Consider the following 24,138-nt stretch of genomic DNA (forward strand, 5'->3'; position numbering starts at 1 on the left):
ACAAATGATCTTCGTTCAGTTGAGTGTGTGTGGTTCTAGTTCATTTAGTTCCTTCGTTCAAAGAAATGAACGAAGTCCCGCTATCGTACAGTTCGTTCGCTTTACAGTAATTTCGTTTCCTTGCAGACATATTGTTTGTTCTCTTTTGTTCGAATATATTTTACACAAACAAATCAAAGAGAAATGGAATTCAAATGAAAGAAAACACAAAATGTTGTCAACTTGCCCAAGCTGTCAAAATCGAGGTGATGTTTGCGCCATCATTCGGAATATTTTACACACATTGAATTCTCGAACAAAATTAACAACAAAAATTTTTCGTTTTCAAAATTTTTGCAGTAATTAAAAAAAAAGTATGATGTCGCTACGTTTGACCCGCGGTATATTAAAGAATAATGCAATTAGAAGTTACAGTCGAGCGCCCTGTGAAATAATTGAGATATTGGAATCGGGCTTCGAGACATTGTCGCAATCCAAATCGAAATCGCTGTTGAAAAAGCATTTGACCCGAGAGATTCTCGATAAGATCAAGACAAAGGTAACGCCCTCGTACTGCTCGACGCTGTTGGACTGCATCCAGTCCGGATTGTGCAATCACGATTCGGGCGTTGGCATCTATGCGCCCGATCCGGAGGCATATTCGACATTTTCGGAACTCTTCGATCCGATTATCGAGGACTATCACAAGGGTTTCAAGAAAGCTGATAAGCATCCGGCCACATGTTTTGGCTACGGTTCCGATTTTCCCAATCTCGATCCGGAGGAGCGATTCATTGTGTCGACGCGCGTCCGTTGCGGTCGCTCCCTTAAGGATTTCCCCTTCAATCCCTGCCTGACCAAGAAGGACTATCGCCACCTGGAATGCATGATCACCAAAGTCTTAAAGACGCTATGCAACGATCATGCCGGCAAATATTTGCCGCTCAGCTGCATGGAGCCGGAGCAACAGCAGAAGCTCATCGACGAACATCTGCTGTTCAAGGAGGGCGATCGCTTTCTGCAGGACGCGAACGCGTCGCGCTTCTGGCCGACGGGACGCGGCATATTCATCAACAAGAACCGCACGTTTCTCGTGTGGGTCAACGAGGAGGATCACATCCGTGTCATATCCATGGAGAAGGGCGGCGACCTGGGCCGAGTCTACGAGCGCATGATCATCGGCGTCGAGTCGCTGGCGCATTCGCTCAAATTCAGCCACGACAAGCGCCTGGGCTATCTCACCTTCTGTCCCTCCAATCTGGGCACCACCATTCGCGCCTCCGTGCACATCAAGCTGCCCAATCTGGGCGCCGACAGGGCCAAGCTCGAAGAGCTGGCCAACAAATACAATCTGCAGGTGCGCGGCACCGCCGGCGAGCACTCCGAGGCCAAGGGCGGCGTCTATGACATCTCCAATAAGCGGCGCTTGGGCCTCACCGAATACCAGGTCGTCCTCGAGATGCACAAGGGCATCAGCGCCCTGATCGATGCCGAGTGCCAGGCGGGCTCTCAAAAATAATCATACCCTTATTTGTTATCAATACTTTTTCCAGCTGCAACTGTCGATCATTTTAGCCAGCATAATAAATAGTGTATATTAAAGGACTTGCAGTTCGGACCGCTATATTATCATATAACTAACTAACGTTGAAAGACGATGAGAGCTTTTCTATAAAATGCAAATAGCTTCATTTTCAAGCTCCAGTTAACTGCTAACATCCGTAAATCCTTTAATAATCGGACTATAATATCATATACATGAATACATACATACATACATACATATATACATACATACTTACATACATACATACATACATACATACGTACATACATACATACATACATACGTACATACATACATACATACAAACATACGTACACACATACATACATACATACATACATACTTACATACATACGTACGTACATACGTACGTACATACGTACATACGTACGTACATACACACATACACACATACATACATAGATACATATATACACACAAACATACATACATACATACATACTTACATACATACATACATACATATATACATACATACATATGTACACACATACATACATACATGCATTCGTCTACATACATACATCTACATACTCACATTCGTCTACATACATATCTACATACCCGCCCACCTCCTCCTGCACAGCCGCCTCCTGCTCCACCGCCTCCTCCACAGTTGCTCCTCCACAGCCGTTGGAGCCAACGTTTGCTGGCTTGTTGAATTTAAGCAAGGCCTACTTGAATTCTTGAGAATCGAGGAGGACAGCACCTGGCAGAAATTCGTTTTATTTAAAGCTGCAGCACAGCGACAAATAGGCTTGGTCTGCGTTTGGTATTAGAAAACAAAGCATGCATGCATACATATAGACATACTTACATATGATATATGCATATATACATATACATATAGATATACATACATATATATATGCACATAGATATATACATACCAATATGCATACATACATACATCAGTACGCATATCCGTACACATGTACACATGTACAACACACACACACACATACATACATAAATAATACATAATACATACACATATGCATATACAATACATATACATACACGTACACATAAATACATACATACATAAGAACATCCTTCCGCTTATTAATATCTTATTTGCATTCTTTATAATAGTTATTTAAACTTTTTTCTTGTTTTTTTTTCTCAAGCTTAAACACGACACTATTTTTTTTTTTGTATTTTTTTATTATATTTTTTTTTATAATTTTAATTCTTTTATAAACTTAAGACTTAAATAAAAGTATTTAAAGTTTTCTTTTTTGTTGGTTGTTTTTTTGCTTGACACAAATGCCAAAATGTTTTACATTCTTTTGTTTATATTTTAAGCAAATATTTTTTTGTGAAATAGTTTTCCATTGTTGTTGTTGTTGTTGTTGTTGTTGGTGGTTGAGTAAGCAGAGCAGCAGCAGCAGAGCCTGGTTATTGCAGCCGGACCTGGCCGCGACTCTCCGAGTCCAAGTAGACGACAAATGCCGAGATGCCGCAGGCAGCCGGATATTGGCCGGGGAACAAATCCTACTACTTGCGCTACGAATCCTACTACAAACTAAAGCAAACGCACAGCCGGAAGGGCTGCAGATTTCCAACTGGATTAAATGGGACTCCGCCCGAAAGGATGTTGTGTGTGTGTGTGGGACATCGGTTGTTGTTGGTCCGGCGGAGGAGTCCGTGTGGTTGTGTGGACAGACAACAGCTTACAAGCTCTTCTCGAGCTTGATCAGCTCGGTGATGCCGTCGTACATCTCCTTGACGGCCTGGTATTCGGTGAGGCCCATGCGACGCTTGTTGGAGATGTCATAGACACCGCCCTCGGCCTCGGTGTGCTCGCCGCGAGTGCCGCGCACCTGGAGATTGTATTTGGCGGCGACCTCCTCGAGCTTGGCCTTGTTGGAGGCCAGCTTGGGCACCTTGATGTGCACGGAGGCACGAATGGTGGTGCCCAAATTGGTGGGGCAGAAGGTCAAGAAGCCGAGACGATCATCGTGGCTGAATGGGACACGCTTCTCGATCTCGTTGACGGCGGTGACCAGACGGCGATAGATTTCGCCAAGATCGCCGCCCTGCTGCATGGAAATGATGCGCAAATGATCCTCCTCATTGCACCAGACCAGGAAGGTCTTGTTGTCGTTGTGGTAGATGCCACGACCCGATGGCCAGTAACGGCAGGCGTTGGCCGCCTGCAGGAAGCGATCGCCCTCCTTGAACAGGAAGTGATCATCGATCAGCTGCTGCTGGACGGCCTTCTCCATGCCGGTCAGCGGATAGAATTTGCCCTTCAGCTCACCCTCCAGGCCGGACAGGGTGGTGCTCACCTTGCCCTCCATCTCCTTGTACTGGGCCTCGGTCAAGCAGGGGTTGAAGGGATAGCCCTGCATGGAGCGACCGCAACGGACACGAGTCGAGATCACATACTCGTTGGTGGGATCAACGTTGCCAAAGGTGCTGACATCACCGAAATTGGAGGCCGGATGCTTGTCGGTCTTCTTGAAGCCACCATGGTAGTCCTCGATAATGGGATCGAACAGATCGGCGAACACTGTATAGGCCTCGGCATCCGGCGCGTAGATGCCAACGCCCGAATCGTGATTCTCCAAACCGGACTGGATCACATCGAGGAGGGTCGACTTGAAGGTCGGGGTCACCTTGTTCTTTAGGTTGTCGAAGATCTCCTTGGTCAGGTACTTCTTCAACAGCGACTTCGAGTCGGAGGCGGCCAACTTGGCATAACCCTCCTCCAGTTTAGCGAGAACAGCGGCGTCAACCATGGTGTCTTGTTTGCTACAACAAAAAAGAAGCGCACAAAACGACGACAAATTGGTTAGTTAAAACCTTTTAAAAAGGGTAGACCTAACCTCAAAGTTGAATTATTTTAATTGTTTTTCTGATAGCATTTTTTATGACTTTTATTATAGATAATTAATTTTAGTATGTTACAGTTTAATTTATAGTATAAGAACAATTAATTTGCTCATTAAGAGTTCCAAGGCTTACGAATCAGACTTAACCTCAAAGTTGTTAATTTATCTATATATATATATACTATATGATCTTTTGGCTTTTTATGCGATGTATAGCTGAAGAACATTACATTTACAGTTTTATTCTTCAATTAAATTTGATTATCTCGTTCTGAGTAAAAAAATGTGAGAGAGAAATTTCGAATCAGACTTAACCTCAAAGTTGTTAATTTATTTATATACGATATTTCATCTTTTATCTTTATCTTTACAGTTTAATTCTTCAATTTAATCTGATTCTGCCGTTCTCAGCAAAAATTTCATTCACATTTTCGAATCAGATTTAACCTCAAAATTTTTACTATATCTGATTCTGCAAATATATTATGTTGATCTTTTATCTTTTTGGCGATGTGTGGCTTAAAAACTTTACAGTTTTATTCTTCAGTTCATTTTGATTGTCCCGCTCTGACAAAAGTTAGATAGATAATGAAAGATAGGACTTTCGAATCAGACTTAACCTCAAACTAAACATGTTAATATATCTAAATATATACTAAATGATCTTTTGTCTTTTTATCTTTATCTTTTCACATATATTCTCCAAATTAAACTAAATTGTCCTGTTTTGAGTTAAAAATGTGTAAGATAGGATCTTCGATTCGGATTTTAGTGTAATATGTCTTTTTGAAGAGGAATATTTTCGTTTAGGTTTTATTTTTGAATTAAATTCAAATTGAGCGGTTTAAGAGTTAAAAATTGAATGCTCTCGAATCGGTTTAAGCTAAAAATATTTACTTAAAATAAAAGTAATTTCTATTCTGATATTTTTTAGTTCAAAAACATTATCAAATTCATTTGGACGCGCCCCTCTTGTTTGAGGGCAAATACTGGTCTAGGTCTAGGGGTTGATTTAGTGGCTCGTTTCGTATGGTTTTTGGGTACTTTTAACCAATTGATGTCCTCTAACCCGCTGACCCTCCGCGTATTATTGCAATTGTGGCGCCCAAAAGTCGGCAATGGCTTTTCCGTTGGGCACGCGACAGAGCAATTTTAAAGCAATCCATTAAAAACGCCTCCCACACGCGGTGGTTGCTCCGCAATAATTGAGCTGTTGCGGGGGTGGGTGGAGCTGAGGGTGGTGCTGACAACATTTTTGCCGGCTGGCGCTGAATACGCACAGAACCCTGCCCTGACCCCGACTCCGGCTACGGCTGCGGCACATGCGCGCGTTGCCGTGTGCCCGGTTTTTGGCCTGGGCCCCGGTCAGAGACCAGGGCAATAATATTTGTATGCCACTTTGGTTTTTCGGGCAGCCTGACGTCAGCACTGGATACACACGCACACGTACAGGTCTAGGACCTATGACAAGCGCCACAAAATGGAATACACACCCATCCTGGCCAGCGGCATCTTGGTCTGCAGCCGCTGTGGCGGCGGCTCCGTTCGGCTCGCCGCCGCCGCCGTTGGCCGTGGCGGCCGCCTCGCCCTCGATCACTTTCTCCTTTTTATCCTTGGAGGCGCACAAACCCATTTTTGTTTTGGTAGTTTTTTTTTTAGTTGTTGTAAAAGTTGTTTGTAAAAAATTTGGCCTTGTCGCTTGGTCACAAAGGTTTTTTTTTGTTGGGAGTGTGTGTAAAAAGGTGCAGGTAAAATGAAATCACAATGCAGCTGCTTTTCCGCTTTTCCGCTTTTCCTTCTACTTTTCTATATATAAATCCGTAGTAGCTCACACACACATATGTACACGGCTAACACACACACACACAGACACACACACACGCTTAAATTGTATTGCTTTTGGTTAAGTTTTTGTTAAATATTTTTGTTTGATTTTTTGTTTTTTTTTTTTGGTGGTTCGCTCGTCTTAAGTGCTGGGAATAATTAATAATCAAGAAATTTGATTTGATTTTTTTGCTTTCTTTTCTTTTCTTTTTTCACGTTTCTCGCTGCCGCGCCCAAAGGTATACTACGAGAGGCTACACTACTACACAGAACGTCTAGGCTACGACTAGAGGAGCAAAAAGGACGCGCGCGCTCGTGTTACAAGGTGCAAGCTGCTAAGGACCAAAACTGGCTGCTGACTAACACGGGCCACAAACACGGGCTGCCGGGTTCGATGGATTCACAGGATTCGATTCGGTTCGGTTCGGCTCGGGCAGAGAGACTCAATCGTTCGGGCTTGGCAAGGAACTGACGCGCCCAGGACGAGCAGCCAAATTCAGCGTAGGATTTAGCGAGAGAGAGAGAGAGAGAGAGAAAGAGAGAGAGCGGGCGAGGGCTTGTCCTGGCCGGGGTTGAAAGCTTAGCCTAGCCGCAGGCGCCGGCGGCGTGCAAAAAAAAAAAGAAAGGCAGAACTGTTGCCGGATGAGAGCGCAGCATTATGCGGAAGGATATATTTATACGGATGCGGAACAACCACCAGCAGCGGCTGCAGCAGCGGCAGCAAATCGATAAAGTTTGTGGCACGCGGCAGCTGAAAAATTGTTGCGCCTAAAAAGCAAGGGGCAGGGAGGAAGGGAGGGGGGGCTCAAGTCAACTTCAAGTGTGAAACGAGGGCTGCTAATGGCTTGACGGACGCCTCGAGTGCCGTGTGGCATGCGGCATGTGGCATGAAAATCACGGCCAGGCCAGCACCAAAAACGGGAGTAGAGTGTAGAGTGCACGTGCACTCGGCTCTAGACGAGTCTCCCCGTCTCGGCGTCGCATCCACGAGATACTTTTCACGCCTGTGCAGTGGCGCGTAACGAGAGGGAGGGAGAGGGGGAAGAGGGGGCTGCCGTTGCATGTCTGTGGCACATTATTTGTGCAATTTGATTTCGCTTTTGGTTTTGTTTCGGTTTTTTCAGAGTTTCAGTTTTCAAGTTGCCTAATTTGATTAGTCAGCCTCCTCCAGCGAATCTCTCGCGTGACTAATTTTGCTGCGGCTCTCCAGTGACTAATTCCCGCCCCCGCCCCCCCCCCCTGCCCCCCTCTACCACATCCCCCCCCTCAGCAAACTATTAGGCCAACAACTGCAAGCTGCGAATATTGATTTGAAATTGAAAACAATTTAGGTTCCCCCCCCTCCGCAACTAAGCCCCTGCCCAGGTAGTCGAGTTCTGACTAACGTTTAATAATATTTAATCAGTCTAAGCTGATTGCTAGAGTACAGCTAATTGGCACTATCTAGAAGCTATGTCAAAATAAAAAGAACTTAGTATAGTCCCATATATAAGACGTTATCTGTCGAATTTCCAGCATTATCTTTGCTGGCAGTCGACGGAAACGTGCACAAAAAGCAGATAATTTACAAAAGAGATCTTAGCTCGAAGAGGGTCTAAGGCAGTACAGTGGTCACTCGCTAGGTTGGACTAGCAGAAATTATATATAAATATATATTATATTATATATAATAAATGTATATATATTAAATGTATATGTATTATAATATATATTTTAAATGCATTTATTTGAAAATGTGATCTAGGAATCTTGTTTTTTCATTCATTTTTTAGTGCAACTTAATTTCTGTTGATTTTCTATCTTCCTCTCCCATTTTTCTATCTTCCTCTGGAGCTTAGCTTGAAAATGTTTCTAACTATAGCCTTTTACCTGATCTGTATGCAAATCTAGGTGTTTCTTTTTAATATACTATAAAAAGCACTGGCTACAGGGATCTTAAGTTCTGGCATTAGAACTTCTTATTGTAACTCTCACATTCTAATACGAAACTCGATAAAAGGTCTTCTCATTTGTGAGAGGGGGAGACCTTTTATCGGGATTCATATTTATTTATTAATGGTCCAGAAAAACGAGTGTCTTCCTAATTATTTAATACATTAAAATATGAAAATTAAATGCTTAAAGTCTAATTAGGGTACACAATTTTCTAATAGCATCAACGACACGATGGAGGTATAAGAATATGAGACTAACATACAGAAGCAAAGAAGCCTTATCCTAAGGAAACTCGATAAAAGGTTTCCTCTTCAAAGAAAACTGACCTCTAAACTTCTTTAAAGTCCTCCCCATGCTTTAATTAGGCTTCTTTAAGAAGCTCTACTGCGAATTCTGAAACAATTTGAGTGCTCAACTTCGCAGTTAAAAAGCCGAAGTCTATTTGCTATATAACATTTTTTTTAACATATTTCCCTTTAACCTCTAAAACAGAAAACGAATGGACTGCATTGCCTTTTCCTATGAAAGATCTGGACATTATCTTAGGTTGCAAACCAATTATTTCTCTTCGTTCTCACACTTAACTCATTTAATCTATTATCTAAAATTATTCGAGTGCTCAACTTGGTTGTAGAGAGCCAAAATTTAACTCATCTATAACAAATTTGAAGCACATTCCCTCCCTTTAAGAGCGCTCCTATTGCCTTTATCTTTGAAAGATCGTGACATTATATTAATATTTCCAATTATTTCTCTTCGTTTTCACTTTTCCCATTTAATCTATTATCGATTTAAACAATTTTGTCAATGTTTGTTGCGTTTGTCACTCATTTGGGGAATTTTGCTGTGGAAACTTTGAGGAGTCATATGAGAGGTGTTTCGTGTGTGTGATAATTGGCACATAAAGATAAGCTATTTTTTTTCTTCTATATATTTCTTTTTTTTGCACTGGTTTTTTAAGATTGTGGGCGGGTGGTGTTCGCCATCTTAGCGACAACGCCCCAGGCCGCAGGTAAAGTACTTGACGAGTGCAACAATTGCGCTGTCGCATTTGATGTAGCTGATATAGCCAGGTTTGGGCTTATTGCGCGGCTGTTAACGGCCAACTAATCAATTAACTCGAGTGTGCACAACATTCATGTCGCACAAACAGACTCTTCTCTCAAGGGGCTGGGCAGAGTCCTCAAGGCCCTGGCAACAAACTGCTGCTCGCTCGGCGGCACTTAAAAGCAACAGCAAATCGAATTAAGTTGGCACAATTGAAAAACTGATTGCATTAGATCCCCCCCTTTAAGTCCACTCGACAACCCTCAAGGCTAACAGAGGCAAGCGAGCAACGTGACAACCCTGGCAAAGAAAATAACAAGAAAACAAGAAAACAGGACGCAGCTTTAAACGTAATTATATTCATTTTCACGAGTTCACGAATGTGTTGAACATTTTCCATGATTTTAATATTTATATATGTATATCCTAATACAGTGAAAACTCTCCTGGGCGAACGCTCAAGTCTTTAGTTCTTTGTCCTCAAAATATATGTCGAGGCGAAAGCAAACATATGGAAAAATAAAAATTCAAACGTCTTTCTTTATGCTAGATATTGGACCTTCAATTTTAGTAAGGATTTTGTTAGTTTTTTAAGACTTCTTTTCCTCTCTTCATTTGATTCCTTTTCAAAAAGAAATGTGGAATTATTTTCTGGACATTTTTTTAAGGACTTTTTTCCTAAAGTTGGGTAAAGAAACTGTAAGTTGTTTTAAGATTTCCTTTCTTTCTTTATGTTATTCCCTTCCAAAAAAGTTGTTTCTTTCGTGCCAGGAATGACGAATTTTGCACAATATGGAATTATTTTCTGGAGATTTTTTGAATAGAACTTTTATCCTAAAGTTAAGGTTTTCGAGTTTTTAGCCTTTTATGAGGCAACTAAAAAAACTAGATGGGAATAGATTTTAGGAGATGGAAATTAAACTTTCAAAGATATTTGCTCTTTGAGCCTTGAGTTTGTCGCGTCGAGTTTTCACTGTATTGTTTGATATGCAAACATTTATTTAGCTGGTCTCAACTTTATGGCCAGGAATTGCGAATAACGCGAACGCGCGCACTGTATTAACGCGATTGAAATTGGCAACTGTTAACGGTTAACTGTGATACGCGAATGTTGCATGAAGTTTGCAAATGCGAAAGCAAACGCAGTCAGAGAGAGAGCAAAAGAGAGAGGGAGAGCGAAAGAGAGAGAGGGAGAGCGGCGTCAGCTGATAAGCCGCAAAAGATTGTGGCTGCAGTTGCCGGCTCGAAGCGTCAAGTTGAATCGCACAAACAGCTGGCGAAACGGATAAGATATATTTAACTTGGCCAACTCAACGAAAAGTTTGGCTAAATATGTGCTTCTATAAGTCACAAAATTGGCAAAAGCCAGACGGAAAGACAGACAGCCCAGACAGGCAGTAACTGGAATACAAGTCAAGAGGGGTCGACTAGGGACTACCCTGTACCTGGTTTATACATGCACACATGCATACACACATGCAGCAGCAACTGTGCTTCTTCTTTCGACTCCACTCCACTCCGTATATTTGTTCTTATATAACTCGGGTCTTTGTGTCCCGTGTGCTTCTTCTTCCCACTCCACTCCACATTGTCGTATATTTGTTCTTATGTAACTCGGGTCTTTGTATTCCGATCTTTATAAAATTTATGGAGCTTTGATAAGGCATCTAAATGTGTGCATGTCCCGAAGCACAAGGCTATAACTTTAAAAGTAAGCTTTCTTTTTATATTTGTAAGGAATGGCTGGAAGTATCCAGAGCGTGATCCATTTGGGCCCTGAGTGTATTTAAAGCTAACTGGCTTTAAAGCCCAAACTGTTGCCTCTACCTCCTATAATCCTCGAGTTTTGCTTAAAATAAAACTCGATCCTAAATTAGTTTATCCCTATTTTTAAACAAATAAAGGGCAGATATCGAAAGATAAATATTATCTGCTTAAAATCTTTGATCTCCTGCGCTGCGCGCTTCAAGGAGACAAAGTCGTTTATATAATTATACTAGCGTCGAGAAAATTAAATATTTTATTAAAATTGTAGAGTTTACTATTCAGCATTCAGTTTCGATATGAGAGTCGGGTAAGAAGTTTACATCGACTCGTCCTGATCAAAAAACTTGTATACCCTCCTATTAATCTATTTTCAATTTATACAGGGTATTATGAAAGCGAAAGCCTGGCCAAGAATCGCTTGGAGCTGCAGCCAAAATGCAATTGCTTGCTGCAATTTTCAGTTTATGGCCAAGTCGAATGGGTTATTGAACCGAGACCCGATGAGGGAGGGGGGGGGGGGCCTCCCCCTTTCCCCTCGCTAACAAACCATGTGTGTGACTTAATTGCAAAACTTTGGACCATGCTGCGCTTTTGGACAGGCTATTGCACAAAGAAATTGGCAGTCGGTCCGCTTGGCTGGAAATGCGCAAAGTGCTTTTGGCCAACGACATTGACATGGCCCAAAACGTGCGCAAATGCAAACGGGAAATTGCATGAAAACCAGTCGAAAATCGAAAACAGTTTGATGACAGCCACCAGACGACGTTTAGCTATGGCATAATCTAGTCGAGCAAACTTGGCTATCAAATGAGTATTATTTTTTACAATCGATCGTTATTAACATAATTATATAGTTATGTAATATGCAATATATGTAATGATTATGTAATATATTGTTAGCCATGCTAATTAGATTTTGCTTTTATATCAGGACTAGGACTAATGAAACTCGGCGAAGTTTTAAAAACAAAGTTGTTACTCAGCCTAAAATAAGTTTGTGGTCGATTAAATAAAACAAAAAAAACAGTTGTAGAAACAAAAGTTTACAGATTTTTCGATCAACTTCTTAAAAGTACCCGCTGAAGATTCATTTAATCCGAAATATCGAGCTACCTAATTAATGCTGATGATATACATAAGCATGGTTGGCCCTCATGCGAGATACTTAAGCTACCCCCAAAAAAAAAAACCAGCACGGGATTAGGTCTGGGAAACTAAACCAAATATGAGGGAGAAGTGAGCAGGGCGCGCCCGCATTATTCAAGTGCTGGGCATTATATTTACGAATATATATTCATATATATGTATATAAATATATGTACATTGTGTATTGCTTTGCTAATTTAATTAAAATTCTTTTGGCGAATGCTCAATGAGGCAGCTATATTATATTTTAGATACGGAGCGGGTTGGGTTAACATTATTGAGGCCCATGTTTATGTATTATTTCGTCTTGGGCTGTGGCAAGTGTTGGGCAATGAAATTCGCTAGAAATTTGCCCGGATGTCGTTGATTTATAAATTTTAGCTGTCTGCGAAGACAATCAACGAATAAATGTGGCAGACGCGACAGTCATTTGGCTGTGGCAACAACAACAGCAGCAGCAGCAGCAGCAGCAGCAGCAACAACAGCACAGCTATCGCTGTTACTGTAGCTGTAACTGTTAAGCCTCAGCGCTGTTAATAACAGTTGATGTTAAAAATAGTTAGCTTTGCAAGCAGCGCAAGCTTTTAACCAGTGAAAGCTGTCGTAAAGTGGCGCACGCTAAAAGTCCTGTGCTGGCAAAAGCTTGCACGGAAGCTTTTAGCAATGCCTGCTGCTGCTGTTACAGTAGCGGTCAAAATATTGTGCTCGCTGTTTGATTTGTTTACATTTTACTTGATATAGCACCGTTTTGTTTATTTGTTTTGTGGCGCTGCCAATGTATTGTGAATCAAATCAGGCGACACAGACACACACACACACACACACACACACATATTGTATTTTGCCTAGTTGGCAGTTTTGGGGTTGGAATAGAGCGGGGGTGAGACGGGGGCAATTTCATTTCCTGTCTAGCCAAATTGAGCCCAACCCCTTTTGGTGATTATGCAACTTGACAGTTAGTTAACAAGTGGAGCAGCCTTTTGTTTAAGCCGGCGTTGCTTTGTAATGAGAGAATTGGAAAAATCGCTTGACTTTTCCAATCTAACGCATTGTCACGCGTTAATCATGAGTTGTCGCAGCAAAGCGGCAATTTTCCTAGTTTGCGCTGTGCGCTATTTTTTCTTTATATGTACATTTTCGCTTTAATGGATTTCAATTGAATAATTAACAACAACGTGCCAGCGGCTGGGCCAGCAATTTGTACAACAAATTTGCGCGAGTTGCGAAAAAAGAAAAACAACAACAGATAAATAAACTAAACTAAACACAAGTGAAAATTTTCCCAAACAATTGGAAATTCTATTTTTTAGCTGTCAGCTGGATAATATTTCGCCAGCGGCTATAAATATATGCGCAGGTATCGATTCTAGCCCCCCCTAGTTAAATGCCCTATAATTTATATATATGCATATATATATAATGTATGTATATATATAGAGCTGTGTATCTGCTTGGCCTTTGTTTATTTGAAAACGTTTTCGTTATGCCTGTATTTTTAGCAGCCGGCATTATATCAGGCCGCAACTAAGGCAACGGCTGCTTACTAAAATTAGCCTGCCAAAGGTATTTCGAATGGGGCTGTCAAACTGTAAGCTCTTATATAACCGGGACATAGGAAGAGTCTGGACTGCAATTGCAGGCGGTGCACGGGTTCATTCAACTAATTGTTAGGCTAAGCAAAACTCTAACGACTGTTAACTTGGCTAATGTGCGGCAGATACAATATCTTTGTGCGATAAGCGATTATGCAACGCGTTCGGCAATGACCGCGAAATACATTGTTTTTTTTTGTGGTTCAGTAGAACCGCTTCTAGACACAAGTTCAAGGCGAATTCGCTATGCTAGTTGCCAGCTGGGGAGGTGGGGGTGTGGCAGGTGAGCCACAGCGAAGACCGCCAAATGCTGACAACGTTTTTTTTTTGTATTATTTAAGTTTTTTTTTCGTTTTTGGCAACAGCCATCGACAAGCTCTTATCGTTTGGCACTAGTCGCAATTAACGCTGTTTTTTTTTTTCGTTATCTTTTCAGATAGTTGCTATTTTTTCTCTTTTTTGTTCTCGGGTACAGTTACAAAATTGCAGCCGAGCTCAACGGTTGCACAGCCGCTGCGTATCCGCTGAAAAGCTGCCCTCAGTGCAAAAACCAGTTTTTGCAATTGCAGGCGGCTCAAAAAACAAGAAGAAGCAAAGTTTAAGTGCCAACCAAATATGGGTATACAGCCATAAAATGCTGACCGTTTTTTTTTTAGATTTATATATTTTTTTTATTTTCATGCCGGTAACCGGTTTGGCTGCGCTTTTGGCGCATGCAAAATAAAAACGGCAAACTGCACTTTTGAAGTGACTCAATTTTACATAAGTCGTAAAAATGTTATTGAGAATCGGTCACACAGCACGTATCGTTGCCTGGTCACACATTCTTTTATTTTCTTTCCAAAATGCTGCTAAACTTTTAGGCGCCACAACAACAACAACACTTAACTTAATTTTATAAAAAATATTTATAATAATTTTATCACAGCATATGCACTGGATTTATTTGGATTTATTGTTTCTTATTTTCTTTGGAGAACGGCTCACCTTTGCAACCGTAGAATTCAACGTCCAACGTTACAATGATCAGAAAGTTTTGTTCTTTGGCTCAGCTGCAGTCGGCTGTCAGTCGGGCACCGGCAGCGACGCAGGCAGCAGCAGCAGCAGCAGTAGCGCAGCGCCGACAAGCGGCACCCTTCTTCTTTCACTTTCAAACTATTCAACGACACAAGCAACACACAGACAGATGCGAGCGCAGCCGGCAGCGAGAAAGAGAGACGAGCAAAAAGCTTTGCAGTGGTATTTTAAATGTGTTCATGTGACTGTGTGTGAGGCCTGCCTCCTGCTACGCTGGCGTCGCTGCCTGCTGTTGCTGCTGCTACTGTACGCATGTATTGGTAGCCTGGCAACTGGCAATTGACGTAGGACGTGACGTATGGCAAAATGGAAAAGCTTCACTTTTTATTCATAAAATGCGAGCGCAAAAGAGCGCGAATGCTTAACGGTAGAAAGCTCAGCAGACAGCAAGTGGAAGCAGTGCGGCCGATGCCATGTTGTCTGGTGTAAATGTATGCAAAAAGGAAAGTGTTCGCAACAATGCAACTTGCATGCGTGTGGGTGGGTGTGTGTGTGAGTGAGTGAGAGAGAGGGAGAGGTAAGCAGCGCCTTGCAACTAACTGCATACATATACAATTTTATGGTACAGTTAGCGGCAGCGCTTGTCTGTCGCCGACTGCAGCGGCAGCGACAGCGGATTATATAGCCACAGCCTATATGGGGGCGTGCTGCTGCTTGTGTTGGTGACTGAGCAGAGTTAACGGTGCCTGCCTCACATGACACACAGCCTTTGCTACATTCACGCACACACACACATATGCACGCGCAAACATTGCTTAATTATTGAGGAACACTAACACATACATATTTACATTTAATTTATAACGACACTCGCCTCAATGAGTAGTTATAGGGCTGCGCCCGTGACGAACCTGACGAAAGTAATCAAAGTTAATCGAAATTTATTGTTCCCAGGGCACAACTAAAAAACCCACATAACCACATTTGTTTATATTTGCGCTCTTTTTTTTTCTGCTAGTATTAAGTGTAAATATTTACTCTATTCAAACAACAAGCTGAGCTGCGAAATGAAAGCTTGGCAAATGTGATCGCAGTGGGAACAGTGTTGGGAACAGCGTCTTTTGAAGACGTGCCAGAATCGCACATTCTACATTTTTATTATGAAATATGAACACATATTACAAAAACGTAGCACAATATATTTTTGGCACATAAAATAATGAAATTTTGAAAAATGAAAGAATATAATATACTGACGATATTATAAAAGACAAACAGAAAACTGGTCAGCTGAAGACTTGAGTTTATATAGAGAACAAAAATTCAAATAAAGAAATCATGTTTTTACATATTTTCTCAATAGCGTATTTGTAAAATTTAGCATCTATTCAGACCATTTAACATAAGTATCATAAATTCAATATATGCTCAACATTGTATATTTGAATTATATCAAAAAGTTTTAGCTAAAATCTTGAACTTGATTTTGAAAAATAAAATGTTGCCTCTACATATACCTGGTATATATGCTATATATACAATATATATATGTATATAAGAAAAAGCAAAGGCAACCTGCCTGAATTATAAACATCAGATAGAAAAACAGACAGTTCTAGATATTATATCGAACATATTTTAGCTGTTTAGACGAGCAAAAATTAAAATATCTACATACATATTTGAACAGTTGCCAACGAATTTTATGCAACAAGCCGCAAAAACAATATAAAAAACAAAGATAACAGCTAGATTATATATTTTCTATCTATATATCTTTATATGCTTGATTTCTTGTTTTCAAAAGAACTTTTGCTTTTGCGGCGACGTGGCGCACAAATTAAATTAATTATATTAATTATACTAAAATGAAATCTAAGATATTATTCGGCTGACATTTGCTCAGGCAGGATGTTCATTGCATAACCTCAGTTTTATCGTCGTTTGCACATTTTCACATTTTCCCATTTTTTATATTATTTCTTTTTTTTTTGCTTTCGTTTTCAATTGCTGCTCAAGTGGCGCTGAGATTACGTAAATCCCAGCAGCTTTCAAGGCGGCCCGGCCCCGAACAATAGATGTTATATCAAAATCGCAAACAACACATACATATACATATACACGAATACTCATACATACATACACTTTCGCAGGGGGTTGGCATCGACCTTGAAAAGCTGACGACAATGTGCTCTATTGCTACAGCTGGCAGTCAGTTTTGACATGTAGTTAAGCAAGCACTTAGCATACGGAAAACTAAGACACAAAGTACTTTTATGTATAAGTACACGCAATACTCACAGTACTCATTAAATTCACTGAAATGACTCATTAGATTCACGATTCTTTCTATATGTGATACGAACTTTATCACTAACTGTTCGTTTTTTTATAGCACTACGTCTATTAAATGGATTATAAAAGGACGTTATAAAGTTGTAAATTAGCCTTATACAAACTAGAGAGTATATACAGAAAGGTTTAATTGTTTTCCATGTATATATAAAACTTGATAGTACAGAAAACTGATTTGTTGGAAATTTAGAAGCCTTCCTTTTGTGCACACATATTAAATAGTTTTAAAATTTGGCAGGTTGTAATGCTTTCTTTGTTGTGTTCACATTTCTACCTATTTGTCAGTGCATTTTGCATGCCCGAAAGTTCAGCTGGGTGCGTTGCGGTGGGCGTGGCCAGCAACAATCGTGAACTTGAAATATGAATTGCATAAGTTTGGCGTTTGTTTGCACAATTGAATCATTGAGTGAATGAAAATACGGCAAAAGGGGGAAGTGAATATGCCAAAAAAAAAAAAATAAAATTTAGTAAATCATTTGGGCAATGTGTTATTAATTAGTTCAATTTGCGGGCAGCCAGGCACGAGTTCAATTAATGCTCTCACTTTCCAGGCAATTAGCCATCATTTTGAATGCCGTGAAACAGAGTTGCGGCTATTCCATGCAACAGATATAATATTATAGATATACTTATATATATATTATAGTTAATTTTTCGGCTATACAACCTGCTAAAAGCTCTGCGCATGTTGTCATACGATTTTCGCTGCCTTTGTTTGTTTGCTAAACAATATTTTGGCAGCACTTCAAAAGCGTCGCTTGCCAAAAGCAATTTGCAAACGCGTGTGCCAAAAAATCGAACCAAGTACATATATCTATATAGATATGTATATAGGTGCTTATACATTAACGTCAAATGAAGCAACCACCGACCCAAGCGACTTTTCTCAGCATCCAAATGACGGACACTGTCCATCAGCCGCACAAAAGCGAACTCTAGCAATTAGAGATGAGGCATGACGCCAACGGACTAGTTCTGTACAATATAGAAAGATAATCTATAGTATTATACATAAATCCATCTAAATTTAAGCTGTGCAGGAGGCAAGCTGCTGCAACGTTGCACAGCCAATTTGCCGCACACAAACCACAAGTATAATTTAAAACAACAATGTACTGTATAAATAAACAAACGAAATAATAAATAAATAAATCTCAAACTGTGCCGAAGTTTATATACGCTTGCAGACTGGATTCTCGATTCGTTCTATGGAAGCTAAATGATATATTAACCGATTATTCCTATATAGCCATATGCTATAGTAGTCTAATCTTGACGAGATTTTGCCCATATGTAATATGCATGGTTAGACTAGTATATTCCGAGTTTGGTGAAGATATCTTGAAAAACAAAAAAGTTATTTAGACAAAACTTATTTTCAACCGATCTTTCCTATGGCAGCTATATGATATAGAGGTCCGATGTTGATAGGCTTTTGCATATAAATAAGGAGCATAGTGAAACTAATAAATGCCGAGTTTGGTCAAAATATCTTGATAAACAAAAAAGTTTTCTATACAAAAACTTAATTTTCGATTGATCGTTCCTATGGCAGCTATATGATATAGTGGTCCGATGTTGATAGGCTTTTGCATATATATGAGGAGCATCGTGAAATTACTAAGTGCCGAGTTTGGTCAAGATATCTTGATAAACAAAAAAGTTTTCATAGAAGAACCTACTTTTCGATCGATCGTTCCTATGGCAGCTATATGATATAGTGCTCCGATGTTGGTAGAATTTGTCATATATATGGGGAGCATAGAGAAATTGATAAATGCCGAGTTTGGTCAGGATATCTTGATAAACAAAAAGTTGTTTATACAAGAACCTACTTTTCGACAGATCGTACCTATGAAAGCTATATGATATGTTGGTCCGATCCAGCCGGTTGCGACAAATGTCCTGCGTTAAACAGAAATAGAGACGTATGCAAAGTTTCCGGCCGATAGCTTTAAGACTGAGAGACTAGTTCGCATAGAAACAGACAGACGGACAGAGGGACGGACGGACAGGGCTATATCGACTCTGCTATTGATACTGATCAAGAATATATATACTTTATGGGGTTGGAGATGTCTCCTTTCGAGACAAAATTATAATACCCTCTGCAAGGGTATAAAAATACACACAATAGCTTGTAATTGAAGAACTTAGCAAGAATATCTTGAGAAAATATGTCTAAAAAAAACTTAATATTTAACCGATAGTTCCAATGAAAGTTATCTGATATAGTGAACCAATACATCGAGCCGCCAATGAGCTGGCTATATCGATGGCTTTAAGTCTTAGAAGAAGAATGTTCCTAATCAAATCAAATATATTTATGCGTTACGCACATAGCGATAAATTCATGGCACCCGCGGTTAGGGTGTATTTATATAAATCCAAGTAAATTATTTTGTTGCCCGGCGACAGTCGTTGCGTTGCGTTGCGTCTCCAAACATGCACGTTTAAATATAAACTCGGCATGGGGGAGATCATGTGACCCGGACGACAGGCGACAAAATCGTACACCGCGCCGCACCGCACTGCACCACAAACGGGCCAAAAAACGTATTTGCATAGGCAGAGTGCGGTGTTTTATTAGTTTTTCATTTAAAAATGTAGTGTGGGCGGATTGCCAAAAGGCAACTCTCTCTCACTCTCTCTCTTTGGCGATTGGGCCACATCCTTGAGCCACCTGGCAAGTGCAAGGCTTGCGTGCAAGGTTCCATTAATATTAATGGAAAATCAATTGCAAGCAATTAGAGGCGATATATATTTTCTTTTCGATTTAGCCAGATGCGACAAGCACAAGGGACGAGGCCCTAAAAATTCTTCATAAAAACATGGCTGCCGTAGTGAAGAGTGCACGACTTGAAGATTACCTGTAAACAGATAGGCTTTACTACATCATGAAAAGCAGGCGTAATCCTCTATCCGAGAAATTACAATTGTTATCGAAACAGAGAAGATATCTTCTTCAAGTGATTGAGAATATAAATACTGCATGGAGAGCTACCTCTTTATGCCTATTACAGACATTAGCACAAACGTGTACAGGGTATACAGAATACCAAAGAAAAAAAAACTGCAACCGCAGCGCAGCACACAGTCAGGCCGGCAGGCAGCCAGTTGCCAAGAGCTGTCCGCCCAAGCACAGAACATGAAACTAAAATAAACAGCGTCATCGTCACCAACATCATCATCATCGTGATCATCATCATGATGATGATGAAGCGGTGCATTATTACAGTCAGATATTTTTTGTGCTGCAACAGCAACGTTTGCCGCTTGAGGCTGTCGCCACATGGCAACTATTTTAGCGACAAGAAGTCAACAGAGTTCGTTGAACCCGCCCGCGGAGAGTTGCCGAGATGCCATGCGGAAGTTGTCGCGCGCGAAAACTAATTAAAAACAAAATGAAACAGCTTAAAATAGGAGGCTAAGAAAACTAAAAAAAAACGAATTTGAAATGAAATTATGCACGCGTGCGGGTGGAGCTTACCGGGTGCCCGCCTGCTGCGCCTCCTTGATGGACTGCACAAAGGCATTGGCCTCGCCTTTGATGAAGTCCTGGCTGGCATCCTTTAGCTGCTCCTTGTCGACCTTTAGCCCCTTGTTGGCCGCCTCAAACAGCTGATTGTCCAGACCGTCGTGAATGGCACCGTTGCCATTGGTCGCCGTGCCATTGGACTCGGTCAAGGATTTGGGCAAAGGAATTGGCATCTTGTCGCCTGCGTCTGCAACTGCCGCTTTGGCTGTAGTTGCAGGAGTGCTTGGTACCGGTGCGGGTGCGGGTGCAGGAGCGCTGGGTGCAGGCGTCGGCTTTGGTGCAACCACAGGAGTTACTGCTGGAGCTGCTGCAGGCGCTGGTGGGGCAACCGCAGGCGGCGCAGGAGTTGCAGGCTTTGGCGCTTCTGGTTTCGATGGAGCTGCGGCGGCAGGCGCTGCTGCAGGCTTTAACGAGGGTGCGGGTGGGCTAGGTTTTGCAGTCGGCGGTTGCGCTGCAGGTGCTGGGGCAGGTGCAGGAGCGGGTGTGGGCGCGGCTGCAGGCGTCGGTTTATTTTCTAACGCCGGTTGCGCTGGCTTATTGGAACTAAAAAGCCAGGCCAAACGCTTTCTACAAAAACAAAATGCAACAAAAAAAAAAAAGAAAAATGATAAGAAAAATAAATAAAATTGCCAAGTAAACAATACAAATTACAACAAAATGTTAACAGGAATTAAAAGATAAAAGTGCTTAAATAAAAATCAACCGGCAAAAAGTGTGCGTCTGTCTTCTTCTTCTTCGCATTTCGAATGTACTTTGCCAGAACTTTCTGCGGCTTTGCCGCAAACATTTTGCCCATTTTGCATTGCAATCTACTCACCACAATTATTTGTAACAGTAAATAAACAATAATTTGATTGCTAAACAATTTGCAATTGCTTAAACTAACTTTTTTAATATACCACAACGAAATTGCAAACTTAGCTTGGCGAAGACACGCGCGAAAAGAGAGGAATAGAATGAAAAAGAGTGTGACCCCAATGAAATTGAACAAAGGACAAGATGGCAACGCTCTCAGGCAGTGTCAGCCTATGATTTACAGTGTAATAACATAATGTAAAAAAAAAATCATAAAAATTATTATTAGCTGCAAAATGAATGTTGTAATAGGTATATATGTTAAATGCCGAAGTATTCCAGTCCTATTGACATAGGCGATGCTGTAGCGCAAAATTGTAATAACAGGAGCAGGAGCTGCCAGAGCTTACAAGTGTAGCCCAAAAACCAGTATTGGTAATAGAATACAATATAGAAGAAGAGAATAAATACCAAACAAATTTACAATGATGATCGTTATCAACTTAACAGAATCAGCATATATATAGATAGGCATATTTAAAATTAGTTGTTGACAAGGATAGGCAAATTAGTAAAAGCATTTGGTGGGAATAAACGAAAACTACAAATTTGCAATAGCAAACCGAACAGAACTGATTTAAATTAAACTGTTCCAAGTCTATTGTGAATGCATTCACAGGAAATGGGTTTACGCTTCGCTGCACAAGCCAATAGCTTGGGAAATTGCATACCCCCATTATAGAAGCCAAAATATTTGATATATTAGGGCTAGTAGGCTATCTCTTTTAGATTTGGGCAATAACTCTCGCCGGCATAAGCTTTTCTGTTGTCACGTACGCCACAAATGATACAAAACTCGTGTACGGCAAATAGATAAGCAAACAAATACAGACGCTAAGTACCTCGGTATTACGTATACGCCCTCGACTTTGCTACCCAAACTGGTAAATGAAATGGATGCGAATGCTTCAAACTTCAATTATCACATTATTATTTTTGCTAATTAAGCGAACGCCCAGAGCTTAGATAATAAACGAAAATGCCAAGAAAAAGATACCAAAACACATTTTTTTTTTCTGTTTTTTTTTCTTTCAGCAAATTCGCAAATTTCGCCGGCCTTTCAAATCGAGCGTGTGTTTGTGGCCGTTGCTAATTGCACTTATCATCAAGAGCCGGCACCAAAAAGCCGGTTGCTCGACGATTGTGTGCACATTGCGTTTATTGGTTGATTTCTTGTTGTGCAAAAATATAAATCGTGGACTATTATCAGGTGACATTTTTCGTTATAAACCATCCACAAATCCAATAACTGCCCAAAACAGACAGACTGAATATTATTTGTGTTTTTACAAGCTTTCTTCGCGATTAGATAAGCTATTTGCGGTTTCTTTACGTAATCCTGTTAACTGAAATTCCAGCTAACTGTGACGCCGTTAAGTAACACTCGTGTTTAACGGTAAATAAACATAGCCCACTGTCAACGAGTCCTAAACAAACAGTTGACATTTCCGGCCTGCCCTTCCCACAATCCAACAGACAATGTTTACATAGCTAAACGTGCTGCCTAAAAGTATGCAGCCAAAAATGTGCCACACTATTGGCAGCAGCGCTTGTCAAACTGTTTAGAACTTACCGTATTTCGTCAACGGCGAACGTTAGATACCACAATGCAAACATCTTTTGATTGTTGTCGTTTTTGCTGTAAATAACGAGAGAGAGATTAAAACAGGTTAATAATAGTCTTGTTGATCTAACTAAAACGCACAATTAGCTGACTAAGTGCAACAAATGTGTTAAATGTGCATTGCTCTGCGCCGGCGCTTTGTCTTATGTAATGTTGAATTGTTGCTAGAATTGTTTCGACAAAAGAATAATTGAATAAAGAGTGCAGAGTCGCAATTAAAGCCAAAGACAGGCAAACATTTGCGGCGGCAAATACCGGCATTGTTTATGCATGCATTTTGTTCGATTGTTGTGCTAAAGTTATTTATAAACAAACTGATTGCGAGTGAGTGTGCGTATGTGTGTGTGTGTGTGTGTGTGTGTGTGACCAAGTCGCTTGCCAATTAAATGACCAAAATGCATACACAGAGACGACACACGTGAGTGTCGCGTCTTTTGGGCAATTGGCCAAAGATGCCAATTGATTTCAATAGCTTGGGCAGCTTTTTGCAGGCGCCTGTCGCAAATTTGTGAGAACTTTCAATTTGCATGCCGTGCTTTTATTATTATTTAAATGCATGCAAAAGATGCGGGCTGCTGGCAACGCGGCGTATGAGCAATATTTAACGCACGCACACACACGCACGCACACACACGCACACGCACACACACACACAGACAGTTACGTCACGGCGGCAGCGAGAGAGCGCGAATTGAAAACTCATAAATTTGACAGACATTTGCGTTGCATGTTCATGTTGCATGCAACACGCTGCGTGCACTCACCTTTTGTGCCAGTTAAAAAAGCAGCTAGCTTAGTTTTGTTTTTATTTAGCACCGTTAACGTTGGGTTAGGGTATATATATATATATATATATATCAATTTGCTTTTGAGCCAAGGAGCTGCTCGTAAAGGGTATCAAAATATGGCGTTCGTTTTTAAATGCAGCAGCAACAAGAGCTAACAAAATATGCAGTAACACACTCTATAAATTGTATTTCAAAAAAACACACGCGCCTTTTGAATTAACAAGCAAATTTCATGCAACGGTT

General features: G+C 40.8%; 2 protein-coding genes and 1 long non-coding RNA gene across 6 annotated transcripts; 1 reads left to right on the forward strand and 2 right to left on the reverse strand.

Annotated features, from left to right (window-relative positions):
- The first annotated feature begins 269 nt into the window (after window positions 1–269).
- Argk2 (Arginine kinase 2) lies at window positions 270–1,581 on the forward strand. The gene has a single exon (XM_064685972.1). It carries the CDS (start codon window positions 356–358, stop codon window positions 1,496–1,498), a length of 1,143 nt encoding a protein of 380 aa, XP_064542042.1. The 5' UTR covers window positions 270–355; the 3' UTR covers window positions 1,499–1,581.
- A 1,218-nt stretch (window positions 1,582–2,799) lies between these two features.
- On the reverse strand, window positions 2,800–23,115 carry LOC135432113 (arginine kinase 1). Of its 4 annotated transcripts, XM_064687598.1 has the most exons (3): window positions 23,057–23,115; window positions 20,581–21,195; window positions 2,800–4,327 (listed from the first exon to the last, which is right to left on the reverse strand). In XM_064687598.1, exons 1-3 carry the CDS (start codon window positions 23,098–23,100, stop codon window positions 3,244–3,246), a joined length of 1,743 nt encoding a protein of 580 aa, XP_064543668.1. In that variant the 5' UTR covers window positions 23,101–23,115; the 3' UTR covers window positions 2,800–3,243. The 4 variants fall into 4 exon arrangements, with proteins under 4 accessions (XP_064543668.1, XP_064543687.1, XP_064543697.1 ...); XM_064687617.1 differs by lacking the exon at window positions 20,581–21,195; XM_064687627.1 differs by lacking the exons at window positions 20,581–21,195; window positions 23,057–23,115 and adding an exon at window positions 14,706–14,856.
- Window positions 6,210–10,663, reverse strand: LOC135432138 (uncharacterized). Its single transcript, XR_010436888.1, has 2 exons — window positions 10,209–10,663; window positions 6,210–6,257 (listed from the first exon to the last, which is right to left on the reverse strand). It is a non-coding gene; the product is annotated as an uncharacterized LOC135432138 (long non-coding RNA).
- Window positions 23,116–24,138: the final 1,023 nt, after the last annotated feature.

This window comes from Drosophila montana, unplaced genomic scaffold (assembly GCF_035044405.1).
Source record: "Drosophila montana isolate Dmon_TW-CO22-7 unplaced genomic scaffold, ASM3504440v1 contig_1455_1, whole genome shotgun sequence".
In the NCBI taxonomy this organism is placed as follows: domain Eukaryota; kingdom Metazoa; phylum Arthropoda; class Insecta; order Diptera; family Drosophilidae; genus Drosophila; species Drosophila montana.